Genomic DNA, 26,706 nt, shown 5'->3' with positions numbered 1-26,706 from the left:
TTATATAGACACTGAGGAAAGAATGGAAGAGTTGCCTTGCACTGTGTACATGCAGGGCAAAATCTATTACAGTGATGAAAGGCAAAACATCAAAAATGAAGTTTTATGTTATTTTTCAATTTTTATAATCCACATTTTTTATTTTATTTTAATTTTTCTAAATTATTATGTATTCTATTTCTAATCTTTAAACCTATCTTTACTATTTCATTTTCCTACTAATTGAGTTTGGCAATATATTAGGCTTCATTTTTTAACAAGTTTTGGATCACAGAAGGGTTCAACAATGGCAGGGGAGGATCACTGGTGTGTGGTGGCTTTGGTGGGGGATGTATGAGGGGGAAGGTGTTCTCAACAACATGTATATAAGGTATATAAATATGTTCAATTTTCACTGGGTATTGTCAAAGTAAGTTGAGTAACACACAACTGAGGGAGTGCTGAGTTCTCATCCAGGGGAGCTCTGTCACATTCCCCAATGGAACAGCAACAATCCTCCAAGTTCAAGGGCAAAGATAAGTGAAGAAGGATGGTCCAATGATGCACCCTTGATACTGATGACTATGCATATGAACCTGTGTGGTTGAAATTTCAACTAGGCCTACAGCTGCAGGATCCCTAACAGTTACCCTGTGAGAGCATCTATTTTGCTAAAGTGTGGCCACTCCCTATGCCAAACTCAGCATGTAAATTCCTTACCTTCCCCCCAGCATGGGACATGACTTCCAGGGATGAGCATCTCTGGCACCAAGGGGTTACTTCCAAGCATGAGCTGGTAATGCAACTAGAAAAAGACCTTGAATAAAAGTGGGAAATGGTAAAGACAAATGAGTTTATATGACTAATAGACTTCAAAGTGAGTTGAGAGATCATCAAGGAGTGGCACTTATGCAGGTTTCAGTAGGATTCCAGAGACAGACAAAACAGATAAATCCCCAGGTGGTGGTGCTCCTGAGGGCTATGGAGACAAACATGTTCTATGGTCATGGCAGATGGCTCCAGATTTCAGTTCCTTGCCAGTGATACCTTCTTTGGAATTTGTGTTCCTGAGTATGATGGAGTTGGACTCAGATGTGACCCCTCTATACATACCTCTTCTGTCACTTTTACTATTCCTGTGGTTGGTTCTGTTATCGGTATATGCTCAGGAGATCGAATCTCTGGACTGTCCATTTGCTAACTTGTCCCTGATTCTCAGCAGATTTGCAACACATACTGTCCAGTTCATTGGCCACACGAATGTCAGGTAACAGGGAGATGAAGATGGTCAACCACTACTCCAGGGAAACGAGAGAGTCTACAACTGCAACCAGGAGAATTGCATCCATCAGTTTTGTGAGATCTAAGCCTGCGGTCACCCCTCGGGCTGAAGTGTGGTTTGCTGGCCTGGCAGGGGAGCAGCCACGGTAGGCCTAATTCCAAGCCGCTGCCCCCATAATAGGGTGGCTGGTCGGACTTACCGCCACCCCTGAAGGGAGCTCGGCATGGGCGCAGAGTGCCCTCAGGTCTCCCCTTCTCGGCAGCCATGCTTCCACGGCCGCCCCTCCTCCCGGATAGCACCACACAATGCCTTATGAGGCAACACCCTTCTTCTTCTTTCTCCCTGCGCAGGCGCAGGGCGGAAAATTCCAGTCTGCCCTTCCCCACCCCCCGACAGCAGCAACAGCCAGGCGCAAGGCAGGAAACTCAAGTCTGCCCTCTACCCCAGCAACAGCAGCCACCAATCCCTAAACCCTGCCACTTCCCCCAGCAACAACAACAGCCAATCCCTAACCACCACCCCTCCCCCTTCCAGTACTTCCCACTGACCTTTCTCCCCAGTAACTGCTTGCAGCAACCAATCAGAACATGGCATAAGCTTCGACCAATCAGCCTTCCCCAGCCCCTATAAAACTGTAGCCACTTCCTCAATAAAGTTGGACCTGCGTGTTTACCTCGTCTCTGCAGTAGTTCTTCTGCCGTGCGCCCTCCAGTCCTGAGAGCCCCCGACAAGGGCCTGGCCTCCCTTGTCCCCAGTTCGTCGCCTGCTTCTCCGGGTGACCCCTTCGTCACTGGCTTCGCCGGGCGACCCCGTCAGCCGAACCGCGCAACCCCTGTGAGACTGACGCCTCGTCTGCTGCTGGACCAACCCCTCATCCCAAGCCTGACTGACCCCTCGTCCGCAGCCAGACCCCACTGCCACCGACCGAGCAAGCCGCCACAGCTGGCACCCAACGTGGGGCCAGGTAAGGACCCCCTTCACCTTGCTCCACTGCTCGTTGTTCTCCTCTTCCCCTAAGGAGCTCTTAGTTCCACTTTCCCCTCGTCAGGGCCTTCTCTTGGCCCGCGACTACCATCGGAGCCCCACCGGCTCCGACCCCTTGTCTCACCGCGCCCCTCGGCTCCCATCGCCGCGCTCTCAAGGTAAGGGCCCCTTCTCTTATCGGCTCCAAAAGGCCATTAGCAATGGGTAACATCCTTTCTGCTAAGCAAGCCCCGCAAGTTCGGGCCCTCGCCGGTCTCCTAGACACTCACCAGTGTAAGATCTCTTTGAAACAGCTCCAAGTATATTGGGACATTCTTCTCCCCTTTAATCCGTGGCTTACCACGTGTCAGCTCTGGGACCCGGATACCTATACTTGCCTTATAGATAGGGTCACTTCTGCAGTGGAGCAGGAAGGTAAAAGATTCCCTCCTGGCTTATTACGGGCGCTTTTTACCATCCGCTCCTGCCTTCAAGGTGCCCCTACCATCGACTCCCCCCAGCCGCGCCACCGCCGCCTCCGTGATTCTCAGGACGGCGACTTTAACCGGGACCCTGATCGGGATCCTGATGCCGGCTCCGACTCCGACTCTGAGTCGCTTGTCGAGTGCCTTAATAACGGGCTCGAAAATTGTCCCCCTAAACAGTGTAATCTAGCAGTGCCGAGTGCCGGTGAAGATGGCGGGCTTCCGCCTTCTTCGCCATCCGAAAAGGGGAGGCACTCTCAAGATGGCGGACTTCCGCCTTCTTCCTCGCTCGAAAAGGGGAGGTCCTTTTACCCCTCCCTCCCCCCGACAACTTCCTGCCTGGGTGGGCCGGAAGCTCCCTCCCTGCCATTTTACCCCTCCACGCAGGGCGGCCCGTGGCCATCTTGTGGCACCGTTTGGGCACCGGAAGCTTCTGCCCCGCCATTTTCTCAAAGCGGTCCGTGGCCATCTTGTAGCCCACGGCCATTTTGTGGCCCGCCGCCATTTTGTAGTACCACTGGGGACGGCCCGCAGCCATTTTGTAACACCGTATGGGCAATGGCTCCTCTCGCGCCCTCCACGCCAGCGGCCCCCCCTGGCTCCGCCTCCCCCTGGCAGCCTCCTCCATCCGATCCGTGGCAAGCTGCTGCACGCACGGCCCCCTCTAGCCTATTTTTGGACCCATATTCCTCCCCCGCTGGGGCACCTCCACCTACCTCCCTGCCGCCTCCTACCACCTGCTTTCCCCTTAACGTAACTCCCACCCCTCAGTGCCCCTTTCCTTGGTACCCACATGATGTGGAAAGTGTTAAGCAGCTCCGTAAGGCCGTTAAGGAGGACGGGTTAGGCAGCCCTTATGCTCAGCATTTGTTAGAGGAGATGTCCACCCTTCTGTGCATCCCCCTTGATTGGCTCCAACTGGCCCGTGCCATCCTCACGCCTGGCCAGTTTATAAATTGGCGCGCCCATTTTCATGCCAAAGCCAATCATCAATCCTCCTTCTCCTCCTCCACCATCTACCATTCCTTCCTACATAACCTCCAGCAGTCAATCCTCTAATCCCGTCCGTACCCCTCCTACCCCTCTACCCCCACTCCAGATCCATAACCCGCTTCTGTCTCTAGTCCAAGCTACCTTTCGTACACTTAACTCCTCCAATTCTAACCTTACCGTTAGCTGTTGGCTATGCCTCTCCCCCTCACTTCCTCTCTACGAGGCCATAGCCACCAACGCCTCTTACCAATCTTCTGATAGCAGCAATCCCGCCTCTTGTAATTGGAACCAAACAAAGGTAGGACTGACAATCCAATCTATCTCTCAAAGCGGGCTTTGCGTCACCAGAATCGGAGGCGCTGTTCATCCCTCCATGAAGACACTTTGCAACCTTACAGTCACCCCTAACGTAACCTCAAAATTTCTTTTACCCCCCAATAATACAAGATGGCTGTGTTCCTCCACAGGTCACAGCCCGTGTCTTAATGTCGGCACCCTTAACTCCACCAATGAAACCTGCGTGCTCGCAATCATACTCCCCTGGGTTTTTTATCATACAAATAACCAATTCTTTGATTCCTGGCAGCACTATCTTCTTCCAGTCCATGTGCAGAAAAGAGAAATCATTACCGCCATTACTATCACCTCTCTTCTAGGTCTTGCAGGAGCTGGCACCGGAATTGCAGCCTTAACCACTCACAGCACCGCTTTCTCATCTCCCAGGGCAGCCGTCGACGAGGATTTAGCCCGCCTCGAAACATCCATCTGCCACCCAGAAAAATCACTTAACTCCCTATCCAAAGTGGTTCTTCAAAATCGTAGGGGGTTAGACCTCCTCCTCCTCAAAGAGGGAGGCCTCTGTGCCGCTCTCGGCGAGGAGTGCTGTTTTTATGCTAACTACTATGGTCTCATTCAGGACAATCTGGCCCAAGTCAGGGCCAGTCTGGAAAAATGAAAAAGGGAGAGAGAATCCCAAGGAGGCTTCTCCTGGGGATTCAATGGCATCCTCCCCTACATCCTCCCTTTCGTAGGCCCCCTAATTATTGTCCTCTTCGCACTGGCAGTCGGACCATGGGCTATTAGAAGGATCATCCAACTCGCCAAGGATCAGGCTAATGCAATTTTTAGCACATACATACAGGTCAGCTATCAGCGACTCGCCACTGCCAAGGACACCCCCCCCCCCCACTTCATCTTCTCGGCCTCCTCCTACCCGACCTCTTCCTGCTCACTCTTCCCGCAGGTGCCACAAGTCTTCTGTAACCGTGGCCCCCCATGCAGCCATCGCTCTCAAACAGCTCCAGCCCCACTAAACGGCCCACAACCCACTTTCCCTGGCCCGCGGCCTGCTTTCTAGCATCTAATAACGTTTCTGCTTTTGCCTCCCCATACTTCTGCGGAGCTTCCTCCTGTCTCGACCTCACTCCTCTTCTCAGCCATCCAAAGCATCCTTTCTCGTCCCCCGCCCCCCTCCTTTCTTTTGCTTGAACCCCCATTGCATTGCAGATTGGGCCGCCCCATGTCGGCCCGCCCCGTTAACATCGGCCTCTCTCACACCCATGGAGACTTTGGCCTTCTTGTTGTCCTTGCCTACGTCTCCACCACTCCCGATGCTGCCGCCACCACCGCCGCTGGTGCCCTGATGCGACTTGTCCTGACAGCTGCGATCCTCCAGACCATCACACAGTCTGCCTCTGCCGCTCTTCGCCGCCAAGAAGAGATCAACTACCTGTAATGCGCTGTCATCCTGGACTTTTAACAGCAGATGGACCTTATAGCTGCCGAGATCAACGAGAATTGGACATTGGACACCCTTGCTTGCAATGGCAAGATACCGCCCCCCAAATTGTACATTTATATCCCCGTCATACTCACCTCCCTCTTCAGCCCCGCTTCCCTCATTGCTTACTGCCTCTTGGGCCTCGGCTACTTGTTGCTGCTGCCATCCTGGCCCTTATTTGAAAAGAAGGGGGAAATGCGGTCACCCCTCGGGCTGAAGTGTGGTTTGCTGTCCTGGCAGGGGAGCAGCCGCGGTAGGCCTAATTCCAAGCCACTGCCCCCATAATAGGGTGACTGGTCGGACTCACTGCTACCCCTGAAGGGAGCTCGGCACGGGCGCAGAGTGCCCTCGGGTCTCCCCTTCTCGGCAGCCATGCTTCCGCGGCCGCCTCTCCTCCCGGATAGTGCCACATGATGCCTTATGAGGCAACACCCTTCTTCTTCTTTCTCCCTGCGCAGGCGCAGGGCAGAAAATTCCAGTCTGCCCTTTCCCCCTCCCCACAGCAGCAACAGCCAGGCGCAAGGCGGGAAACTCAAGTCTGCCCTCTACCCCAGCAACAGCAGCCACCAATCCCTAAACCCTGCCACTTCCCCCAGCAACAACAACAGCCAATCCCTAACCACCACCCCTCCCCCTTCCAGTACTTCCCACTGACCTTTCTCCCCAGTAACTGCTTGCGGCAACCAATCAGAACATGGCATAAGCTTCGACCAATCAGCCTTCCCCAGCCCCTATAAAACTGTAGCCACTTCCCCAATAAAGTTGGACCTGCATGTTTACCTCATCTCTGCAGTAGTTCTTCTGCCATGCGCCCTCCAGTCCTGAGAGGCCCCGACAAGGGCCTGGCCTCCCTTGTCCCCAGTTCATCGCCTGCTTCTCCGGGCGACCCCTTCGTCGCCAGCTTCGCCGGGCGACCCCGTCAGCCGAACCGCGCAACCCCTGTGAGACCGACCCCTCGTCTGATGCTGGACCGACCCCTCGTCTGATGCTGGACCGACCCCTCGTCCCAAGCTGGACCGACCCATCGTCCAAAGCTGGACCGACCCCTCATCCGCAGCCAGACCCCACTGCCACCGACTGAGCAAGCCGCCGCATAAGCCCCCTCTTGATTTAGAGGTGGAGTGGATATTGCCAATCCATGGTTCACAAAATGAAGGAATAAAATATGTGTTAAAGAGGACTTACTGATATTCTACTAGAGAAATATTTAGAATAGTTATAGAACATTTTTTCATATTATCCTTGTGGATATAATGAAGATATCTGAGCTGTGTCATGGCATTGTTTAGAGGATTCATAACTAGTGACTCATTACACCCAAAGAGATGTGATGAAAAAGCTGATATCTTCCAGGCAGAAGCTTTGAATTTGTGACACAACCCTGGTCATGCAATGTTTCTATCAATGACGCAGATGAAGATGCAAGTGTCCAGCTCATCACACTTATGGATGACATGAAGAGGAACAGGATCACTAATATACTGGATGACAAAATTGAGATTCAAAATGATCTTGACAAGGAGAAATGATGATTTCATGTGAACAAATGACATTTGGAAGGGGTGAATTTGCAGTCCAACAGGCAGGTTTAAAAGATCAGATTCACAAATTCAGGGTAAAGAGCTATGCTTAAGAATGTGTCTTATGTATATTACTAAAAGGAAAGCTAAAAAATGTAACATGGACTATATAGCATAATAAAACTGTAAGTGAAATATGAATATGAGTAAAATTGCATATATGACTTTTTCTTTGAAACTGAACTATTATATGTTAATACTACAAGATGTTAATTTCAAACAAAAAACTCATTATGCTAAGTGAAAGAAACCAGATACAAGGTATTATATATTGCATGATTCCATTTATTTAAAATGTAAATAGAAGTGTATATATAAAGATGAAATTAGATTAGTGGTTATTTAAAGCTGGGGAGGGGTAGAGAAATGGAGAGGTTACTGCTAAGGGGTGGGATTTTTTTCATTTTGGAGTAATTGTTCAACATTTTTCATGGTGATGAACACATTGTATTTTAATTATAGTAAAATCCATTGATTATACATTTTGGATAGATTGTATTGTATGTGAATATAATTTTTAAAAATTGCTTACAAATAAATCAATAAATGTGCAAAAATACCCAGAAATAGCAGTTATGTACAGCAGGGGAAGTATAGAGAGACAGAGAAGTGAAGAATTTTTTTTCTCTTTTTGGGTTATTACTATTATTGAAATAATGAAAGTGCTGTGATGATGATTAAAGTAATGAATGCACCACTATTTGATTATACCATATACCATTGATTTTACACTTGGATGAATTGTATGCTTTATTAATACATATCGATAAAATCGATTTGTGATTTTTTAAAAGAATAAAAAATAAATAAATGAAAAGTCAATGCAGAACCATTAATTAGTGTAAAAGAGATTCAAGATCACTCAATACCTAGGATGCCAGCAGGAGGAGGGCATGCCTGGGGTTCATGGTTACTGTGTAGTGCAGGGAGTGACAAATGCCCAAGAAGCAGCTATAGGCCATCACAGTCAAGGGTAAGTTGTTTAAAATTAAAAAACAAAACAGGTAAAAGTACATCTGACTCAGACTGTTTTCATAAGTCATGATTTTGATTTTTATCCTTATGCTCAACAGCATTTTTGCATCAGTACTGGGGAAGACATAAATATCTCTAAAAGTCAGGTTAGAGAGGAAGAAGTACAAGAGTGAGTGGAGGTGGAGGTCTGAGATGATGTCCAGGATAATAAGTAGGTTCCCCATGAAGGTGACTTGGTACAGAATAAGGAACATCCCAAAAAGGAAAGACTGTGACTCTTTATTTTCTGAAATACCCAGGAGGATACATTCTGAAACATGTATTTGGTTTTCTGATTCCATGTATCAATGAAACTGCTGGACAGTAGAAAATAGCAATGCAAATTTAATCACTATCAGTGACTATTATCACAAATGTTACTATAAATTAATTATATATGGACTGAAATTGTCAGACAAAACAAATGTTTGTGCTTGAAGCTTTTACAGATTAGACATCCTAGTCCATAATTGAAAACTTTTTTCAAACAATATTTGACATTACAAATTCTTTGAGATTTATTTTAATCTACTGCAATTATGATCTGTCATTTTGGATGTTGTGATGAAAAATTGGGATGTATATGTTTTGGTGTTGGTAGCACAATATTTTGAATAAAATTATATTACAAAACTGTTCCTTGGAAAATGAAAAAATTGAAAATTTTGAATCATTTGGGTCATAATAGCTACTACAATAAAATTAAACAAACAAACAAACAAACAAATAAATAAATTACAACTCTGGATGGGATGGCGCAAAGTTGTTAAGATGCCATATTCACCAAATGCATTGAATGCCCTGTGATGAGGAAAGAGGTTGTCGATTTGGGAGGAGTAGGGTGAGGGGGGTGGGGGTATATGTGGACTTCATACTTTTTTAATGTAGCATTTAAAAAACAAGAAAGAGAAAAAAAAATTTTAAAGTTGCCATTTCTTCCCAAACTGATGAATACATTCAAATTAATCTAATTCTAAATGGCAAGATATCATCTTATAAATACTGATCATCTAATTCTAAAATTTCTATGGATATGAAAAAGATCTAGATAGCGTAAATAATAATGACGAAGAAATACAAAATTTGGGAACCATACACGCTGATTTCAAAATTTACTATGAAAATACAATAATCAAAGAATATTTTTGGGGGAAACAGACTTTGGCCCAGTGGTTAGGGCGTCCGTCTACCATATGGGAGGTCCGCGGTTCAAACCCCGGGCCTCCTCGACCCGTGTGGAGCTGGCCATGCGCAGTGCTGATGCGCGCAAGGAGTGCCGTGCCACGCAAGGGTGTCCCCCGCGTGGGGGAGCCCCCACGCGCAAGGAGTGCGCCCGTGAGGAAAGCCGCCCAGCGTGAAAAGAAAGAGCAGCCTGCCCAGGAATGGCGCCGCCCACACTTCCTGTGCCGCTGACAACAACAGAAGCGGACAAAGAAACAAAAAAAGCAGACAAAGAAACAAGACGCAACAAATAGACACCAAGAACAGACAACCAGGGGAGGGGGGGAAATTAAATAAAAAAAAAAATAAAAAATAAAAAAAAAGAATATTTTTGGTGTAATAGACAAGGAAAGTAATGTTGGAAATCTCAGAAATAGAAGAATACAAAAGCAGTCAAATGATTTTTAAAAAATAGTCAGTGCAATTTCGTGGGGAAAGTGTCACCTTTTCAAAAAGGTGGTGGAATAATGTGATATAAACATCCCAAACAAAACAGGAACTTAGGCATAGATTGTACATAATTTACACAAATTACATGAAAATGAATTAATACCACATAAAAGTAAAATGCAAAATAAAATTTCAGGGAAATCTATACAAAAATATAGGGGCTGATGGCTTGATGATAAGTTTTTAGATATAGCATGATCCATGATAGAAGAAAACTTATCAGTTGGATTTATTCAAATGTAAAACTTCTGTCTTGTTAAAGATGTTGACAAAGGATTGAAAGAAAATCCACATATTTTGGGAAAGCACTTGCAAAACACATGTGAGAAATGATTTTTTCAAAATATACAAAGAATTCTTTACATCCCAAAATAAGAGAGCAAACATCTAATTTTAAATTGTGCAAAGGATCTGAACAGATTTCAAAGCTTAAGAAGATACAGACTTCACAAATAATCGTACAAAAAGAAGCACACCATCATTTGTCCTTAGGGGATTGCAAAATTAAAATAAAAATGGTATACCATCATATGCTAATTGGAATAGATAAAAGCATAAAGACAATACCAATTAGTGGTGAGAGTGTGGAGCCATATGCCTATCATTCAATTTTTCTCTGTATTTTTTTAAATGTTACATTAAAAAATATATGAGGTCTCCATTTACCCCCACCTCCCCAACCCACTCCTCCCTCATCAACAATCTCTTGCATCATCGTGGCATATTCATTGCATTTGTTGAATACATTTTGGAGCACTGCTGTACCACATGGATAATGGTTTACATGTGTAGTTTACACTCTTCTACAGTCCACCCAGTGGACCATGGCAGGACACACAAGGTCCAGCATCTGTCCTTTCAGTACCACCCAGGACAACTCCAAGTCCTGAAAATGCCCCCCACATTATATATTTTCTTCCTTGTCCCTACTCTCAGAAACTACCGTGGCCACTTTCTCCACATCAATGCCACAATTTCTTCCATTACTAATTTCAATAGTTCTCTAGTAGAATATCTGTAAGTCCATTCTAATCCATACTCTATTCCTACGTCCTGTGGATCCTGGGATCGTTATGTCCACTCCACATCGATAATGAGAGGGGACTTAGATTCCATATGGGTAATGGATTCAATTCTCCTGCTTGAAGTTGTAGGCACTCTGGGCTCCCTGGTGTGGTGGTTAAACTTCTTCATCTAACTGTTAGCTGGCTGGGGTAAGTCCAATGAACCAGAGGGTAGGAGTTGCAAGTCTGCTGAGGCTTATGGCCTGGCTGTCCAATGGACAGTCCAGAGAGTCAGGTCTCCTGAATATACACCAACCACAGGGTCAAACACAGGTTCAGTAAAAGTGACAGAAGAGGTATGTGTAGAAAGCTCATATGAGTCCAAATGCATCACACTTAAGAAAACAAACTCCAAAGTAGGGCCAATTAACATGACCCTGAACTCCAGAGCCATCTGCCATGACCATAGACCCAGTGGGTCCCTGTAGCTCTCAGAAGAACCAGTACCTGGGGTTGTATCTACTTTGGCTCTCTCTGGTACCCTTCTGAGGCATGCATAAGTGTGACCACTCTGATGACCTCCCGAATCTTTTTTTGCTACTTCATAGTCATATAAACTCATTTGTCCTTTCCATTTCTCCCTTTTATCCAAAGTCATAAAGCAGTTTACAGCACCTGATCTTACATGTAGGCTGAGATATTCTGCTGCTCTGGGTTGACCCTTTTATTCAAGGTCTTTTTCTATGTACATCACCAGCTGGTGCTTGGTAGTAATCCCTCTGTGCCAGGAAGGGTCATCCCTAGGAGTCATGTCTTATGCTGGGGGGAAGGCAATGCATTTATATGCTGAGTTTGGCTTAGAGAGTGGCCACAATTAACAACGTGGAGGCTCTCAGGAGGTAACTCTTGGGCACCTTACAGCTCTAGGCTTTGTTCTTATTTCAGGTGCACAGGCTAATAAGCAGTCATCAGTATCAAAGACTCATTGTTGAAACATCCTTCTTTGTTGGTCTTTGCCATTGCACTTGGGGAATTGTTGCTGTCCCATTGGGGACAAAAAATGAAAACAATGAAGAAGCTTTGTATTTGTCGTTTTGCATTTCTGAACGTGCAAATACATATTTTGCCAATTCTGTACAAATTAAACCTCACCTTTCTAATCTCTAACCCTATTCTATTTACTGGTGACTTATAGTCTAACTACTAACTCTACAAGTTTGCTCATTATATTCTGTTCATATTAGTAAAAACATAAAAAAAATATGGTCTCTTGGTTCTGACTTACTTCACTCAATATAATGTCTTCCAGGAAGAGATATTGTCATATGTTTCATGACTTCATTAATTTTTACAGCTGAAAAATGGTCCGCCATATGTATATATACCAAAATGTATCCATTTTTCAGTTGATGGACACCTAGGTTGTTTCCCTCTTTTGGCAAACATGAATAATGTCCTTATGAACATTAGTGTGCAGATGTCTGTTTTTGTCCCTTTTCTCAGTTCTTCTGGGTAAATGTGTAGTAATGGTATTGAGGGTCACATGGCAAATCTATATCTAACTTCCTTTGGAACTGCCTAACAGAGTTCCACAGATGCTATCCCATACTACATTTCAACTTACAGTGAGTAATCATTCCTATTTCACCGTGTCATCTCTAACACTTGTAGTTTTGCTTTCTCTTAATAGAAACCATGTTTTATGTGTGAAATGATATCTCCTTGTAGCTTTTATTTGCTTTACCATAGTTGCGGGTAATACTTGATATTTTTTTCATGGTGCTTTGTTGTTATTTATAGTTCTTCTATGAAAAATATTCACGTCCATTGCCCATTTTTAAATTGTATCTGTTTGAATTTTTATTGTTGATTTGTAAGATCTTTATTTTTCATGAATATTAAACCCTTGTTGGATGTGTAATTTACCAAAATTTTCTCCCAATGAGTAGGTAGGTTGAATTTTCACCTTCTTCACAAAGTCATAAAGAAGTGTTTAATGTACAATTGTCCAATTTATCTATTTTTCTTTTGTTTCTCATGCATTGCATATACAATTTAAGAGACAAGCACCTACTAAAGGATTTTGCAGATGTTTCCTTACATTATCTTCTAGGAGTTTAATTATCCTGGACTTTATGCTTAGATCTTTGATCCATTTGGAGTTGATTCTTCTGTACGGTGTAAGAGCGGGAACTTCTTTCATTCTTTTAGTTAGTTATATCCACTATTCCAAAAACCATTTTTGAATAGAATGTTCTGTCCCAGTAAAGTGGACTTTATAGGCTTATAAACAAATCAGTTGACCATAAAGTTACGAACCTATTTCTGAATGTTCAATCTGATTCCATTCATCCATGTGTCTATTTTTATACCAATACTGTGTTGTTTTTACCGCTGTAGCTTTGCAATACACTTCAACCTCAGGAAACATGAGTTCTCCAACTTTGCCCTAAATTTGTGGATGTTTATGGTATTCAGGACTACTATCCCTTCCAAATAAGTTTGGTAATTGACTTTTCTATTTCTGTAAATTGGTCTATTGGAATTTAGATGGGGATTGAATTGAATCTACAAATCAGTTTAAGTAACATTTACATCTTCATGGTATTTAATCATCTAATCCATGAACACAGAATATCCTTCCATGTGTTTAGGTCTTGCTTGATTTCCTTTCACATTAATTTTTATGATCTGTACTTGTGGACTAAGATCATGGGAAAGGCCAAGAGCAATTTCTGGAATATGTTCTGCCTAACAAAATATTTTTTAAAGAGCACCCTTTTTCTTTTGAAGAATTGTAGAGATCAATGAGCTCATAAGTGTTTGAAGAGTCAAGGGCTATATATTACCACCTCATTTAAATTATGACTGGAAAGTTGCAGGAGAAAGGCACTTATTGGAGATGGAAATTGGATTACTGTAAACTTAATCAAATTGTGACTCCAGTTCAGAATGTGAACTCTTTCTGTAGCCAATTAACAAAAACTTTCAAGACAAACACAATTTTCAATGTGATAGATTATTTTTCACTCAAAACCATATAACAAATGTAGTTCCTGGAATTGTGGGAACACAGAAACAACAGAGAAACAACCAAAGGCCACCTGAGGGATATGCTTTGAGAGCCAGCAAACCAGGACAGTGCTCCACAAGTCCCAGGAGGGTAAGAAACAGAGAGATGAATAGGTATAAACAGCATGCTGTTAGTTACTCCAACTCTCAGCAACCAAGAAGGTCTCCCCTCCCACACCCACCAGATATAGAGTGGGAGTAAAATCCTTGCTCATTTCAGCTGACTGAAAGAGGGGAGCAGACATTTTCTTCCCTGCCAGCTGTTAGAAAGGAAAAGGGAGGCAGAGTCTGAAGACAGAACATCTGAACTGGAAAAGACAGGAGAACAGAAAGAAGAGAAAAGGAATTGAATGACAATACAAAACACAAAAATATATGCATTATTGAAATCCCAGAAGAAGAGAATGGAAAAGGGGCAGAAAGAATATTTCAGGGAATAATGATTGAAAACTACCCCACCGTTATGAAAGACATAAATATCAATATACAAGGACGATGCACAACAAATAGAACAAACATGAGCAGAGCTACCTGAGACAGCAACAAAGCAGATGAGAAAAATCAGTGATAAACAGAAGATTTTGAAAGTAGGAAAAGAAAATAAAAGGAGCACGTACAAGGGAAATTCAAGATTAACTGCTGACCTATTCTCAACAACAATGGAGGAGAGAAGGAAGTGGTACAATGTATTTAAGGTATTGAAAGAGAAAAACTGCCAAACAAGAATGGTGTATCTGTCAAAGCTGTCATTCAAAAATGAAGGGGAGTTCAAATTATTCTCAGACAAATGAAAACTGATAGAATATGTTACTAAAACCCCAGAATTTCAAGAGGTACTAAAGGGAGTGCTGCAGCCTGAAAGGAGAAAACGAAGATGAGAGACAAGAGAAAGGAGTATAGAAATGAAGAATATTAGAAAGGGTGGAAAGCTAAACTATAGTATGAGATGACAACAGAAAACCAAGATCAAAATGGATGAAGTAAATAATGTCTTTAATGTCATAACATTGAATTTTAATTGCTTGAATTACCCAATCAAAAGACAAAGTCTGATAAGATGGATTAAAAATATGTTGTCTGCAAGAGATTCACCTCAGACATAAGGACACAAACAGATTAAAAGTGAAAGGCTGGAAAAACCTATTCCATACAAATAGTATTCAAAAAAGAGTTGGGTAGGGATACTAACAGCAGATAAAATCTATTTTAAATGTAAAATTTTATAAGGGATGAAGAAGGTCATTATGTATTAATAAAAGTGGGAATTCACAAAGAATAAGTAAATATACTAAATACTTATGCACCTACCCTGAGAGTCACAAGATATGTAATGCACACACTGGCAAAACTGAAGGCAAAATATATGTCTTTATAATAATATTTGGAGACTCATATACATCACTCAGTATTGAGAAGAATGTCTGGACAGTGGATTAAAAAAAGAAACAGAACTTGAATAATATGATAAATGAATTAGACTTTACAGATATCTATAGAGCATCACACACAAATACAGCAGGATATACATTCTTTTCAAGTGCTCATGGATCCTTCTCCAAGATAGACCATATGTTATGTCACATGACAAGTCTTAATAAATTTATAGTGATTGAAATTATACTAAACACTTTATTTGATCATAAAGGAATGAAGCTGAAATCAAGAATGGACAGAAAAAAGGGAAAGTTATTACATATATGGAAATTAACTGACGCACTCTTAAAGAATCAATGGATTAAAGGAAAAATTGGAAGACAATTCAGTAATTATTTTGAGGCAAATGAAAATGAGAACACGACATATCAAAACTTGTGGGACATTGCAAAGGCAGTGCTGAGAGGGAAATTTACAGGCCACATTGCTTACATTAAAATAGAAGAAAGGGCTATAAAGGATAATCTAACTACACACCAGAAGTAGAAAAAACACAGGAAACTAATCCCAAATCAAGCTAAAAGAAAGAAATAGTAAAGATCAGAGCAGAAATAAATGAAATCAATAGAGAGAATTTTAAAAAAACACACAAAAATTGGTTCTTTGAAGAGTTCTACAAAATCAACAAAACTTAGTTAGACTGACAAAGAAAAGAAGAGAAAGTACACAAATAAATAAAGTGAGAAATGAGAGGGGGGGAGATTTTAACACTGTCCCTGTAGAACTAGAAGAGATCATAGGAGGATACTATGTACAACTATATGCTAAAAAACTAAAAAATGTAGATGTTTGACAAATTCCTGAGAACACATGAACCACCTACATTGAATTTTGAAGACCTCAACAAAGCAATCACAAGGGAAGTGATTGAAACAGTCATCAAAAACCTCCCAAAAGTGAAAAGCCTGGTTCCAGAAGTCTTCATTGAATTCTTCCAATCATTCGAAGTTGAAATAACACCGATCTTGCTCAATGTCTTCCAAAAAACTGAACAGGAAAGAACACTACCAAACTCATTCTACAAACCCAGCATCACCCTAATACCAAAACCAGAGAAAGATATTATGAAAAATAAAATGACAGCCCAATCTCTCTAATGAATATAGATGCAAAAATCCTCAATAAAATACTTCCAAAAAGAAGCAAAATGCACATCAAAAGAATTATACACCACGATCAAGTGGATTTCATCCCAGGTAAGCAATGGTGTTTCAACATAAGAAAAACATTTATTGTAGTAAAACACATTGATAAATTTAAGAAAAAACACATGTTCCTTTCAATTGATGCAGAAAGGGATTTGTCAAAATATAGCACCTTTTCTTGATAAAAATACTAAAACAGGTAGGAATAGAAGGAAATTTTCTGAATATGGTGATATGCATATATGAAAAACCTACAGCTTGCATTGTGTTCAATGGTTAAAGACTGAAAGATTTCCCACTGAGTTCAGGAACAAGAAAAGGTTGCCTACTGTCACCATTATTATTTAATATTGTACTAGATGTTCTAGCAAGATCAATTAGACTAGACAAAAACTAAAAGTCACCCAAATAATAAAGAAAGAAGTAAAAATTTCCCCATTTGCTGAAGATATGATTCTATATCTAGGAAATCGTGAAAAAAATCCACAAAACAAAGCTACCAGATGTAATAGATGAGTTTAGCAAAGCGGCCAGAAAAAAGATTAATATGCAAAAATCAATAATGTTTCTATGCACTACTGATATGCAATTTGAAGAGGAGATCAGGGACAAAATCCATTGATTATAGCAAATAAAACAATCAAATATTTAGCAATAAACTTAACCGAGGACAAAAAAGACCTATATTCAGAAAACTACTAAACACTGCTAAAGGAAACATAGGATGAGTTATATAAATGGAAGAGCAATCCATGTTCATGGATTGGAAGACTAAATATCATTAAGATGTCAATTTTCCCAGTACTGATTTACAGATTCAATGCAAGCCCAAGAAAAATTACAATAGCCTTTTTTGCAGTAAGGAAAAAGTAAAAAATCAAATTTATTTGGAAGGTTAAGCGACCCTGAATAAACAAAAATGTCTGAAAGAAAGGACAAATTTGGAGGACTCTCACTTCCTGACTTTAAAGCTTATTTTTTAGCTACAGTGTTAAAAACAAACACCATGGTACTGGCATAAGAACAGATTGAACAATTGAACTGAATAAAAAACACAGAAATAGACACTCAGACCAGTAGTCAGTCAAGTGATTTCAACAAGGCTGTTGTGCCTACCCAGCTCAGTCAGAACAGTCTATTCAAGAAATGATCGTGGGAGAACTGGATAGCCATAACCAAAAGAAAGATAGAAGACCCCTATCTCACACTTTATACGCAAATTAACTCACAATGGATCAAGAACTTAAATATGAAACCTACAACCATAAAATTACTCAAAGAAAATGTAGGAAATCATCTTCAAGATCTTGCATTAGGATGTAGTTTCTAAAACCTTACAACCAAAGCATGGGCAACAAAAGAAATATAGTTAAATGGGATCTCATCAAACGTCAACACTTTTGCACCTCAAAGGATTTCGTCAAAAGGGTGAAAAGGCAGTCGACTCAATGGGACAAAATATTTTGCAATCACATATCTGAAAAGGGTTTAATATCCATGACATATAAAGAGATCATACAATGCAACACACAAAAAAGACAAAGAATCTGCCTTATAAAAGAACAAAAGGATTGAATAGAAAACTGTCCAAAGAAGAAATACAAATAGTGAAGAAACATATGAAAAAGTTTGATATAACTAGTGACTAGGGATATGCAAATCAAAGTTACAATGAGATACCATTTCACATCTGTTAGACTGGCAGCTATTAAAAAGTCAGAAAACTGTAAATTTTGGGAAAGATGTGGAAAGATAGGAATGATTATTCACTGTTGGTGGGAAAGTCACTGTAGAGCACTGTTTGTGAGTTTCTACAGAATATGAAAATTCACTTGCCAAGGTACCTGGAAATACCATTGCTAGGTATATACCTAAAAGAACTGAGCACTGTGACATGAACTGATATCTGCACATGAATGTTCATAGCTATGTTATACACAAAAACCAAAATCTGGATACAACCCAGGTGACCACCAACTAATGAATGAATAAAAACTTTGTGGGTTGTACAAATGATAGAATATTATGCACAAATAAGAAGAAATGAATTTGTGAAACATGTGACAACATGGATGACCCTGGGGGATCTTATGTTGAGTGAAACGTGCTTAACACAAAAAGACAGATACTCTATGATTGCCCTAATATGAACTAAATGCATTAGATCAAAGGTAAATATATTATGTGAAATATGAATATGAGTAGAATTGCATACATAAGACGTTTTCTTTGAAGCTGAACAAGTGAACATTGAGTACAAAATGTTAATATCAGACAAAAAAAACTGAAACATTTTACTAAGTGGAGACCAAACACAGAGTACTACAATTCTACATATTGTATAATTACATTCATATAAAAAGTAGGGATAAATTTATCTATAAAGATGAAAGAAAATTAGTGGTTATGAAGGTCTGAAGAAGGAATGCTAAGTGGTGTGGAGTCTTCTTTTTGGAGTAATGTAATTGTACTAAAATTTTTGAGATGATGAATATACAATAATGTGATTATACTGAAAATCATTGATTATACACATTGAATAGAAGAACCAGAAATAGCAGCTATGTACAGTGGGGGAAGCATGGAGAGATTGAGAGGTGAGGAATTTTCTTGTTTGTCTGTTTTTTAATTAGAATAATCGACATAAAGAAATGTGCTAATAATGATCAAAGTAATAAATGAACAATGTGATTATAGCAAATATCAATGATTGTACCCTTTGGATGAATTGTGTGTTTATTAATATGTAGCAACAAAAGATCTGAAAAAAAATTCTTACGTAGTTGCATTTCTCTGGCAGCAACTACAGTACACCTTCATCCTTACAGTATCTCTGATAATTTTATAAATACAAAATTACCTATATTAAATATTTTGCTGCTGAAAAATTAGGCAACTGTTACTACTTTAATACTGATTCTAGGGAATATAATAAGAGAGATGACATGATGTCAAAATAAAATATAGAAGAAACTATTGTATTTGATATATAAAAATTAAAGAAGTAGAAATTTTGAAAAATAGACAAATTATTTTTCTATACACTTATTAAAGTATCTCAATTTAGATCTCCCAGTGTTTGACCTCTGTTAATCATGGGAATTTTTCTAAATTTGAGACAAATAATACTTTTATAGAAATAATGTTTCTCAACTTTTTAAAAGCCTCCTTTATGTCCTTATTTCTAAGACTATAGATAAAGGGGTTCAACATGGGAGTGACCACTGTGTACATCACTGAGGCTATTGCATTTGCCCTTGAGTTTTGGGTGGTAGCTGAAGTAAGATACACTCCAAGACCTGTACCATAAAACAAGAATACTACTGAGAGGTGAGACCCACAAGTGGAAAAAGCTTTATGCTTTCCCCCAGCTGTTGAAATTCTCAAAATGGAGGATGAAATCTTAGCGTAAGAGAAAAGGATCACAGTGATTGGAATAACACCCAGAAGTCCAGTTTCAAAATACACAACTATGTCAATGAGGTAGGTGTCAGAACAAGCAAGTCGGACCACCTGAGTAATTTCACAGAAAAAGTGGGGGATTTCCAAATCTGTACAAAAAGACAATCGCAAAACCATTAAGCCATGTAAAAGAGAGACTAAAACACTCAAGAACCAGGATACCAGCAGCAAGAAGCCACAGAGCTGGGGGTTCATGATGACTGTGTAGTGCAGGGGACGACAGATGGCCGCGAAGCGGTCAAAGGCCATCACAGTCAAGAGCGAGTTATCTAATTGTCCAAAAAGCGTGAAAAAATACATCTGGATGATGCAGCTTTCATAAGTTATAGTTTTGCTTTCTGTCTGGAAGTTCAGCAGCATCTTTGGGACAGTGGTGGAGGTGAAACAGATATCTGTAAAAGACAAGTTAGAGAGGAAGAAGTACATGGGTGTGTGGAGGTGGGAGTCCGAGATGATGGCCAGGATGATGAGCAGGTTTCCAGTGAAGGTGACCATGTACATGGACAGGAACAGCCCAAAGAGGAGGGATTGCACCTGTGTATCTTCTGAAAGCCCCAGGAGGATAAATTCTGAAACACGTGTTTGGTTTTCTGGTTCCATGTAGCTGATGATACTACTGAAAAGAGGGCAGAGAAATGCAGATTTAATCACAAGCGTATAACAGCAAATTAACATAAATTCTAAGGTTTGCAAACTCATTAAGTTAATGATTTCTTTTGAGATAGATAGATACACAGATAGATGATAGATAGATGATAGATAGATACATAGATAGATAGATACATAGATAGATAGATTGCTAGTTAGATAAAATAGGTAGATAGACAGAGCCATTTATCTGACAATAACAGGGAAACCAAATCCTCCTGCATCTCCTTGATGTTGTTTCTAACTTGCCATCCTTGTCCATAATTGTAAACATGTTCTTACAGCAATAATTTCCATTAAAAATCCTCTTAGAATTGATTTCAATCAACAAATATTTTGACTGGGAATTTTGTAACTTGTGATGAAAAACTTCAGTAATGGATATTAGTTATCGTTGCAAAATATTCTGAATGCAATTGATATTATGGACACAACCAATCCAATGTCCACATAGAAAAGGTGGCATTGGATTGGGAAAAGTGGACATGGTGGACGATGGGTATGGGGAAAGGCAGGAAGAGATGAGAGGTGGAGGCGTCTTTGGGACATGGAGCTGATCTGGATGGTGCTTCAGGGGCAATCACTGGACATTGTAAATCCTCACAGGGCCCACTGGATGGAATGGGGGAGAGTATGGGCCATGATGTGGACCATTGACCATGAGGTGCAGAGGTGCCCAAAGATGTACTTGCCAAATGCAATGGATGTGTCATGATGATGGGAACGAGTGTTGTTGGAGGGGGAGAGGTAGGGTGGGGGTGGTGGGGTTGAATGGGACCTCATGTATATATATTTTTAATGTAATATTATTACAAAGTCAATAAAAAAATGAAGTTGAATGCATGAAAATGGATAAAAAGGGAAATATTAAGTTATGTATAAGTTACTACAATAAAAAATGAAAACAAATATTTAATTAATTAGGGATACTTCGGTTTAAGGTACACTAGACTAAATACTTAAAGATGCAGTTTCTTTCCAACATGACCTTATATTTAACTCAGTCCATCCCTAAATGCCAGCAAATAATTTTAGGTACTTTACAAACGAATTCTAAAATTTATCTAGAAAAATAGACAACCTAGAAATCTAATATAATACTGAAGAATAAGATGAAAATTTTAGAAACTATTGTGCCTGATATTACCTATCTAGCCTAAACAATGCTGAAGAACAAAGTTGTAGGACCACATTAACTGGTACCAAGATTTACTATAATAAAGTAATCAAACATTGTTGTCTTGTTGAAATAAAGACATGAACTGATGTTAGAGAACCCAGAAATAGATCCACACAACTGCAGTCATGAGATCTGTGACAAGGAGAAAGGTCAATTCAATGGAGAAAGTGGGGACTTTTTAGCAAATGTTGCTGGAACAATGGCATAAAAAAGTCCAGATATAAAGGAAATTAGATGCAGATTGTGTATATTTCACAATATTAAATCAACATGAATAATAAAATTGTATATAAAATGTGTAGTATGAAACTTCTAGAAGAAAACATACAAGAAAATCAAGGGTCAGTGTTTTGACGGTGAGTGTTTAGATATAGCACCCAAAGCACTACTCATAATAGAAGAAAATGTACAAGTTATACATTATTAAAATGGAGAACATCTGTCTGTGAAAGTCACTGATAAGGGAATGAAAAGAGAATCAACAGACTTGGGGAAAGTATTTGCAAAACACATATCAATTATTTATATTAAAAAATACATAGAATTCAACACACAACAATAAGAATGCAGACAAGCTATTTTAAAAATGGGCAAAATATCTGAGCAGAATCTTAACCAAGAATACTTATAGTTGTCAAATAAGCATATGCAAAAAGATGCTTAAAATTATTTGTCATTAGTAAAATGAAAAATTAAAACTCAATGATGTATCATCACATGCTTATTAGACTGGCTGAACACCTAACCAGTGAAAATTCAAATTGCTCGAGGATATGAAGGAATACTAGTCTCATTCCTTGCTAGTGAGAGTACAAAATGGTATAGACAGAAGGCAGTTTATCAACCCAGCAATTGTCTTCTTAATTATATATACAGCTGATTTGAAAACAAATCTCCAGAAAAACCACATATGAATGCTTATATATGAGTTGTATTTATCCTTTCCAACATCTGAAAGCAAATAAGATGGCCTTCAATATGTAAATAGATAAACACACTGACATATATCTCTACAATAGAATATTAGTCAATGATTAAAAATGAATGGTCCATGCATCCACAAAAGAAAGGTTGACTCTCAAATGATTTATGTTAAAGAAACCACTCCAAAAATGCATCATATATATAATTTCAATTATATCACCTGGATACGGCAAAACAACAGAAAATAGAATGATCACTGGTTGCCAGCGACTTAGGGAGAGAGGACCAGGTTTGAAAAGGTGAGGTACATCAGAAATGTTAGATAGGTGAAACTATTCTGTATAATACTGTAATTGTAGAACAAAGATAATGTGCATTTTTAAAAACCAATTGAACATTGCAACAAGGACAGTGAACATTAATGTATGAAAAACAAATATTTAATAGTTCGAGAGAATTACATGATGGAATGCAAAATATTCAAAAGCAATCTAACTCTATTACTATGTATGATATACCCTCTCTGAAGCGTATGCAGAGTAAAGCTGCTGAAAGAATAATATTGGATAGGAATGGAGTCTGTAAAATGAAGTGAATGGACACTGTGTGTGAATATTGTACTCTAGTTTATAAAGTCATATCCCCCCAGGATATAGTTTAATTTGTCTTTTAATTCTATATATGTTCACTGGTATCAAGCAGTGAAGTAAATAGATGACAGTAGTTTCTCACTGTGGAGTGGGAGTTTACAGATAAACAAGGGGAGGAAGCTGGACAGTTCTATGTGATAATGGTTTGGAGTTTTATACATCACTATGATATCGTATGAAAGTGAATATAGATATAGAGGCTCACACATAGAAATATTTACAGATATGTGTGTATATACACAAGATAGTGTACACACATATATTCTCTTACAATCTCCATGGGGAGGGGCCAGTGGCAAGGTGCTTGTAAAGCACACAAATTAGATTTTAGCACAATTCTCCCAGAAGATTCAGATTCCTCTTGGAGAAATATCTAACTGCAGGACTGGGACAAGAACTTGTACAACAAAGGCCTGGAGCAGCTTGTAATACCAGAAATTAAATAGGTGCTAAAATAAAACTCCTAATGATGGGGATAATATCAAATGTACCCAGGACACAGCAGAAAGAGTCCCCATGGCCAAAATTGGAAGGAACTGCACAACAAAATTGTAGTGTCAAATTACATTCCAAGGTAGAAAATAAATGTCATGAGTCAATACTGATATAAACAAATAGTTGATTAAATAAATAAGAGGCAAATACCCATGCAGAAGAATTGTAATAATTTATATAGACATTGCATGCTCAAGGAGTTGGTGCATAAATTCACTCCTGAATGTGGGATTCACACAGTGAATTCTTTTCACAGGTGACGTAGGGAAAGGCAGAGAACTGAGGAACTTTTTGGTCAGGGAACCTGGAAGCACTGTTATCTAAGTCATCATCAAAGGTAATAAATCATGTTGATGAGATGTAACCTGGATAAGATGTGCTGAAAATGACACTTTATCTCTGGTGTCTTCCTTCCACAATAGTTCTAGTCTAGACATGAGAAAAACATCATGCAAATTCCAAATGAGGGGCACTTTAAAAAAGACCTTTCCCAGACACCTCAAAACTATCCAGTCGTGAAGAACAAGGAGATTCTGAGAAGCTGCCCCCATCACAAAGGAACTAAGAATTTATGGCACATAAATGTAATTTTATTTTGTATGAGAGATAGCAATAATAGGGAAAGAGGATAAGAGATTCTTTGAAAGTCTCTCTGCTATCCAAGATTTTTTTAAAAATTTAACATAGTTCTAAAAGATAGGCCATTAAGAAATAAAATTATTGGTGAAAATTCTTGGACTACCAAACCCCAAGTAAATCCAAACACAATTCCATGCCTTGGACAAGAATATCACACTGCTGTGAGTCTCCCATTCTTTGTCAATTAAAACAGAATTATGAAGCCACTTCATAAAGTAATTGAATAAAATAATGAATATAGAACACCTGGCATTGTGCCTGGAATTAATAGTGAATATTTTAAAATTTTGATTTAACCCCACACAGAATCATCCTCAAACTTCCTTCTCCATGTCTGCTGTACTACTTCCAGCCTCCATCTTCTCTGTTGTGTTTAGACAACACGCAGAAAGAGTTTTCAACAGGGCTAGATTTCCGTAAACATTGTCTTCTAAACTCTGTGCACTCTCTCTCCAGGAATTTCAAGCATGAAGATCAGTCATGGCGACAAAGGCAAAGCTCTCTGGAATCTCCCTGCTGACAGCCTTGTTCAGCTCATGTTACACTTTTCCCTGCTCTGCACTTCACTGTTCATCAAGTAACATGAAGTACTTGTAAATCCCCACCACACCTTAAGGTTGATTGATCCCATATTTTTGTCCCTGTCATCTCTTCTTGTTCTCGTCCTACAAAATTGTCCTCCCGGACTTACTCCAGTTCCTCCTTCAAATCTTAGTACAATTATCAGCTCCCTTGTAAAGCTTTCACAAACCTCCATGGGGTACAGCAAAAGTTATGGATCCACATCACCAAGATTTCAGTACATCTCAGAATATTGCATCTACTCTTATCCATTGTACATGTAATTTTCTCAATACAAAGAAAAATGTGACGTCATTTCTTTGTTCCTAGATGATACTTAGTGCCTGCCTTGAAGTATTTGATGACTAAATGTTTGTTGAATATCTAAAAGAATAATTGAATGAATGTGGTTATAGACATACTTCCTATAATTATAGGATAAGAAGACATAGTGAAACAAAGAAAATGCTGCTGACAGAAGGAAACCCCATGAATGAGAGGGAACACTGGATAAGACAGTTTGGAAAAATAAGTTATTTTAGTAACCATTATCCCCCTTCCACAATCTGCCTTTTTAAATAAGGAGGACTTGGCATGATTAAGCTTTATTTACGTATATACTTTCTGTTGTCCTAAAATTATTACCAATAACAGAAGTCCATGGAGCCAAATACATTCCCCCAGCACCTGTGAAGATTCTGTGACTCAACCTGAAGTTATCAGAGAAAGTGTCTTAATTCACCAACGCAGATTCTTCCTCCAATGACAGATGAAGTTGTAAACCCCGCTCTCAGGAATAGCAGAAATTTCTAACTCATGAGATCTCTAGAAGACACAAATGCATTTTCTCATCACCAGAGATTAGTAAAGGAGACTAGAGTTATTATAGCTGAAGCATTTAGAGTTGTCATACCTTTAGGGATTTGATTCTCATAAGCATCATTATTGAAGAATTCTTTTATTGCCCTATTCCCTGAGTGTTTAGTTCTATGGAGAAAGAGAGAAAATCACAATGCAAACTTGTGCTGATTTAGATCCTTGGGAGAGAACTTTGAAACTCCATATTCATCTCTTATCCCAGTGGATACCTTCCTCTCACAGGGAGATCATGCCTCTTTAGGTGTGGCCTTTAGTATGGCAAGGATTCCCAAAATGATTGCCCTATCTCTGATTATAGGTAGAAATTCTGGATATGCTAAAAAAGCTCTGTACCCTCTGGCATTGGTGCTTATACATGGGGTTACCCTCTCTAAACTGGATTTCCTCTGGTCTCACTCATTCTCCTTTTCCCTCCACAGTTAGCACCATCTGTTTTGCTCAATCAAACATTTGCTTTCTTAGTCATACAACGAATATTTATTTAGCAATACTAGATGGTAAGCACTAAACTATGTACTGGGATGAAGAGAAAGGGTTTCATATGTGCCTCCTTTCAAACAGCGCACACTATAAACAGGCCAAAAATCATGAAATTGATACAACACCAAAAGGTGGTATTATAGTACTGGTGAAATATAATTACATATGAATGAGGATCATCTTTTCCATTGATTCTAAAAATACACCTGGGGTAGTTATAGGGGTTGTGTTGAAGCTATAAACCATACTGGGTAGTATGACTGGCATTCTAAAATGAGTTTTTGTTCATAATATTCATAGATATACAGAATTCAGATGATTTGTCAACAAGAATCTTACCTTCAGGAAATATTAAAGGGAATTCTATGGGTTGAAAGCAAACAGGA

General features: G+C 39.8%; 1 protein-coding gene across 1 annotated transcript; it reads right to left on the bottom strand.

Moving 5' to 3' along the window:
• Nucleotides 1–19,495: 19,495 nt before the first annotated feature.
• On the bottom strand, nt 19,496–20,563 carry LOC131276716 (olfactory receptor 7A17-like). Its single transcript, XM_058290253.2, has one exon. It carries the CDS (start codon nt 20,561–20,563, stop codon nt 19,496–19,498), a length of 1,068 nt encoding a protein of 355 aa, XP_058146236.2.
• Nucleotides 20,564–26,706: the final 6,143 nt, after the last annotated feature.

The sequence above is a fragment of the Dasypus novemcinctus genome, chromosome 30 (assembly GCF_030445035.2).
Source record: "Dasypus novemcinctus isolate mDasNov1 chromosome 30, mDasNov1.1.hap2, whole genome shotgun sequence".
Lineage (NCBI taxonomy): Eukaryota > Metazoa > Chordata > Mammalia > Cingulata > Dasypodidae > Dasypus > Dasypus novemcinctus.
Note: the sequence above shows the minus strand (reverse complement) of the source record. Positions and strands in the feature narration are given on the sequence as shown.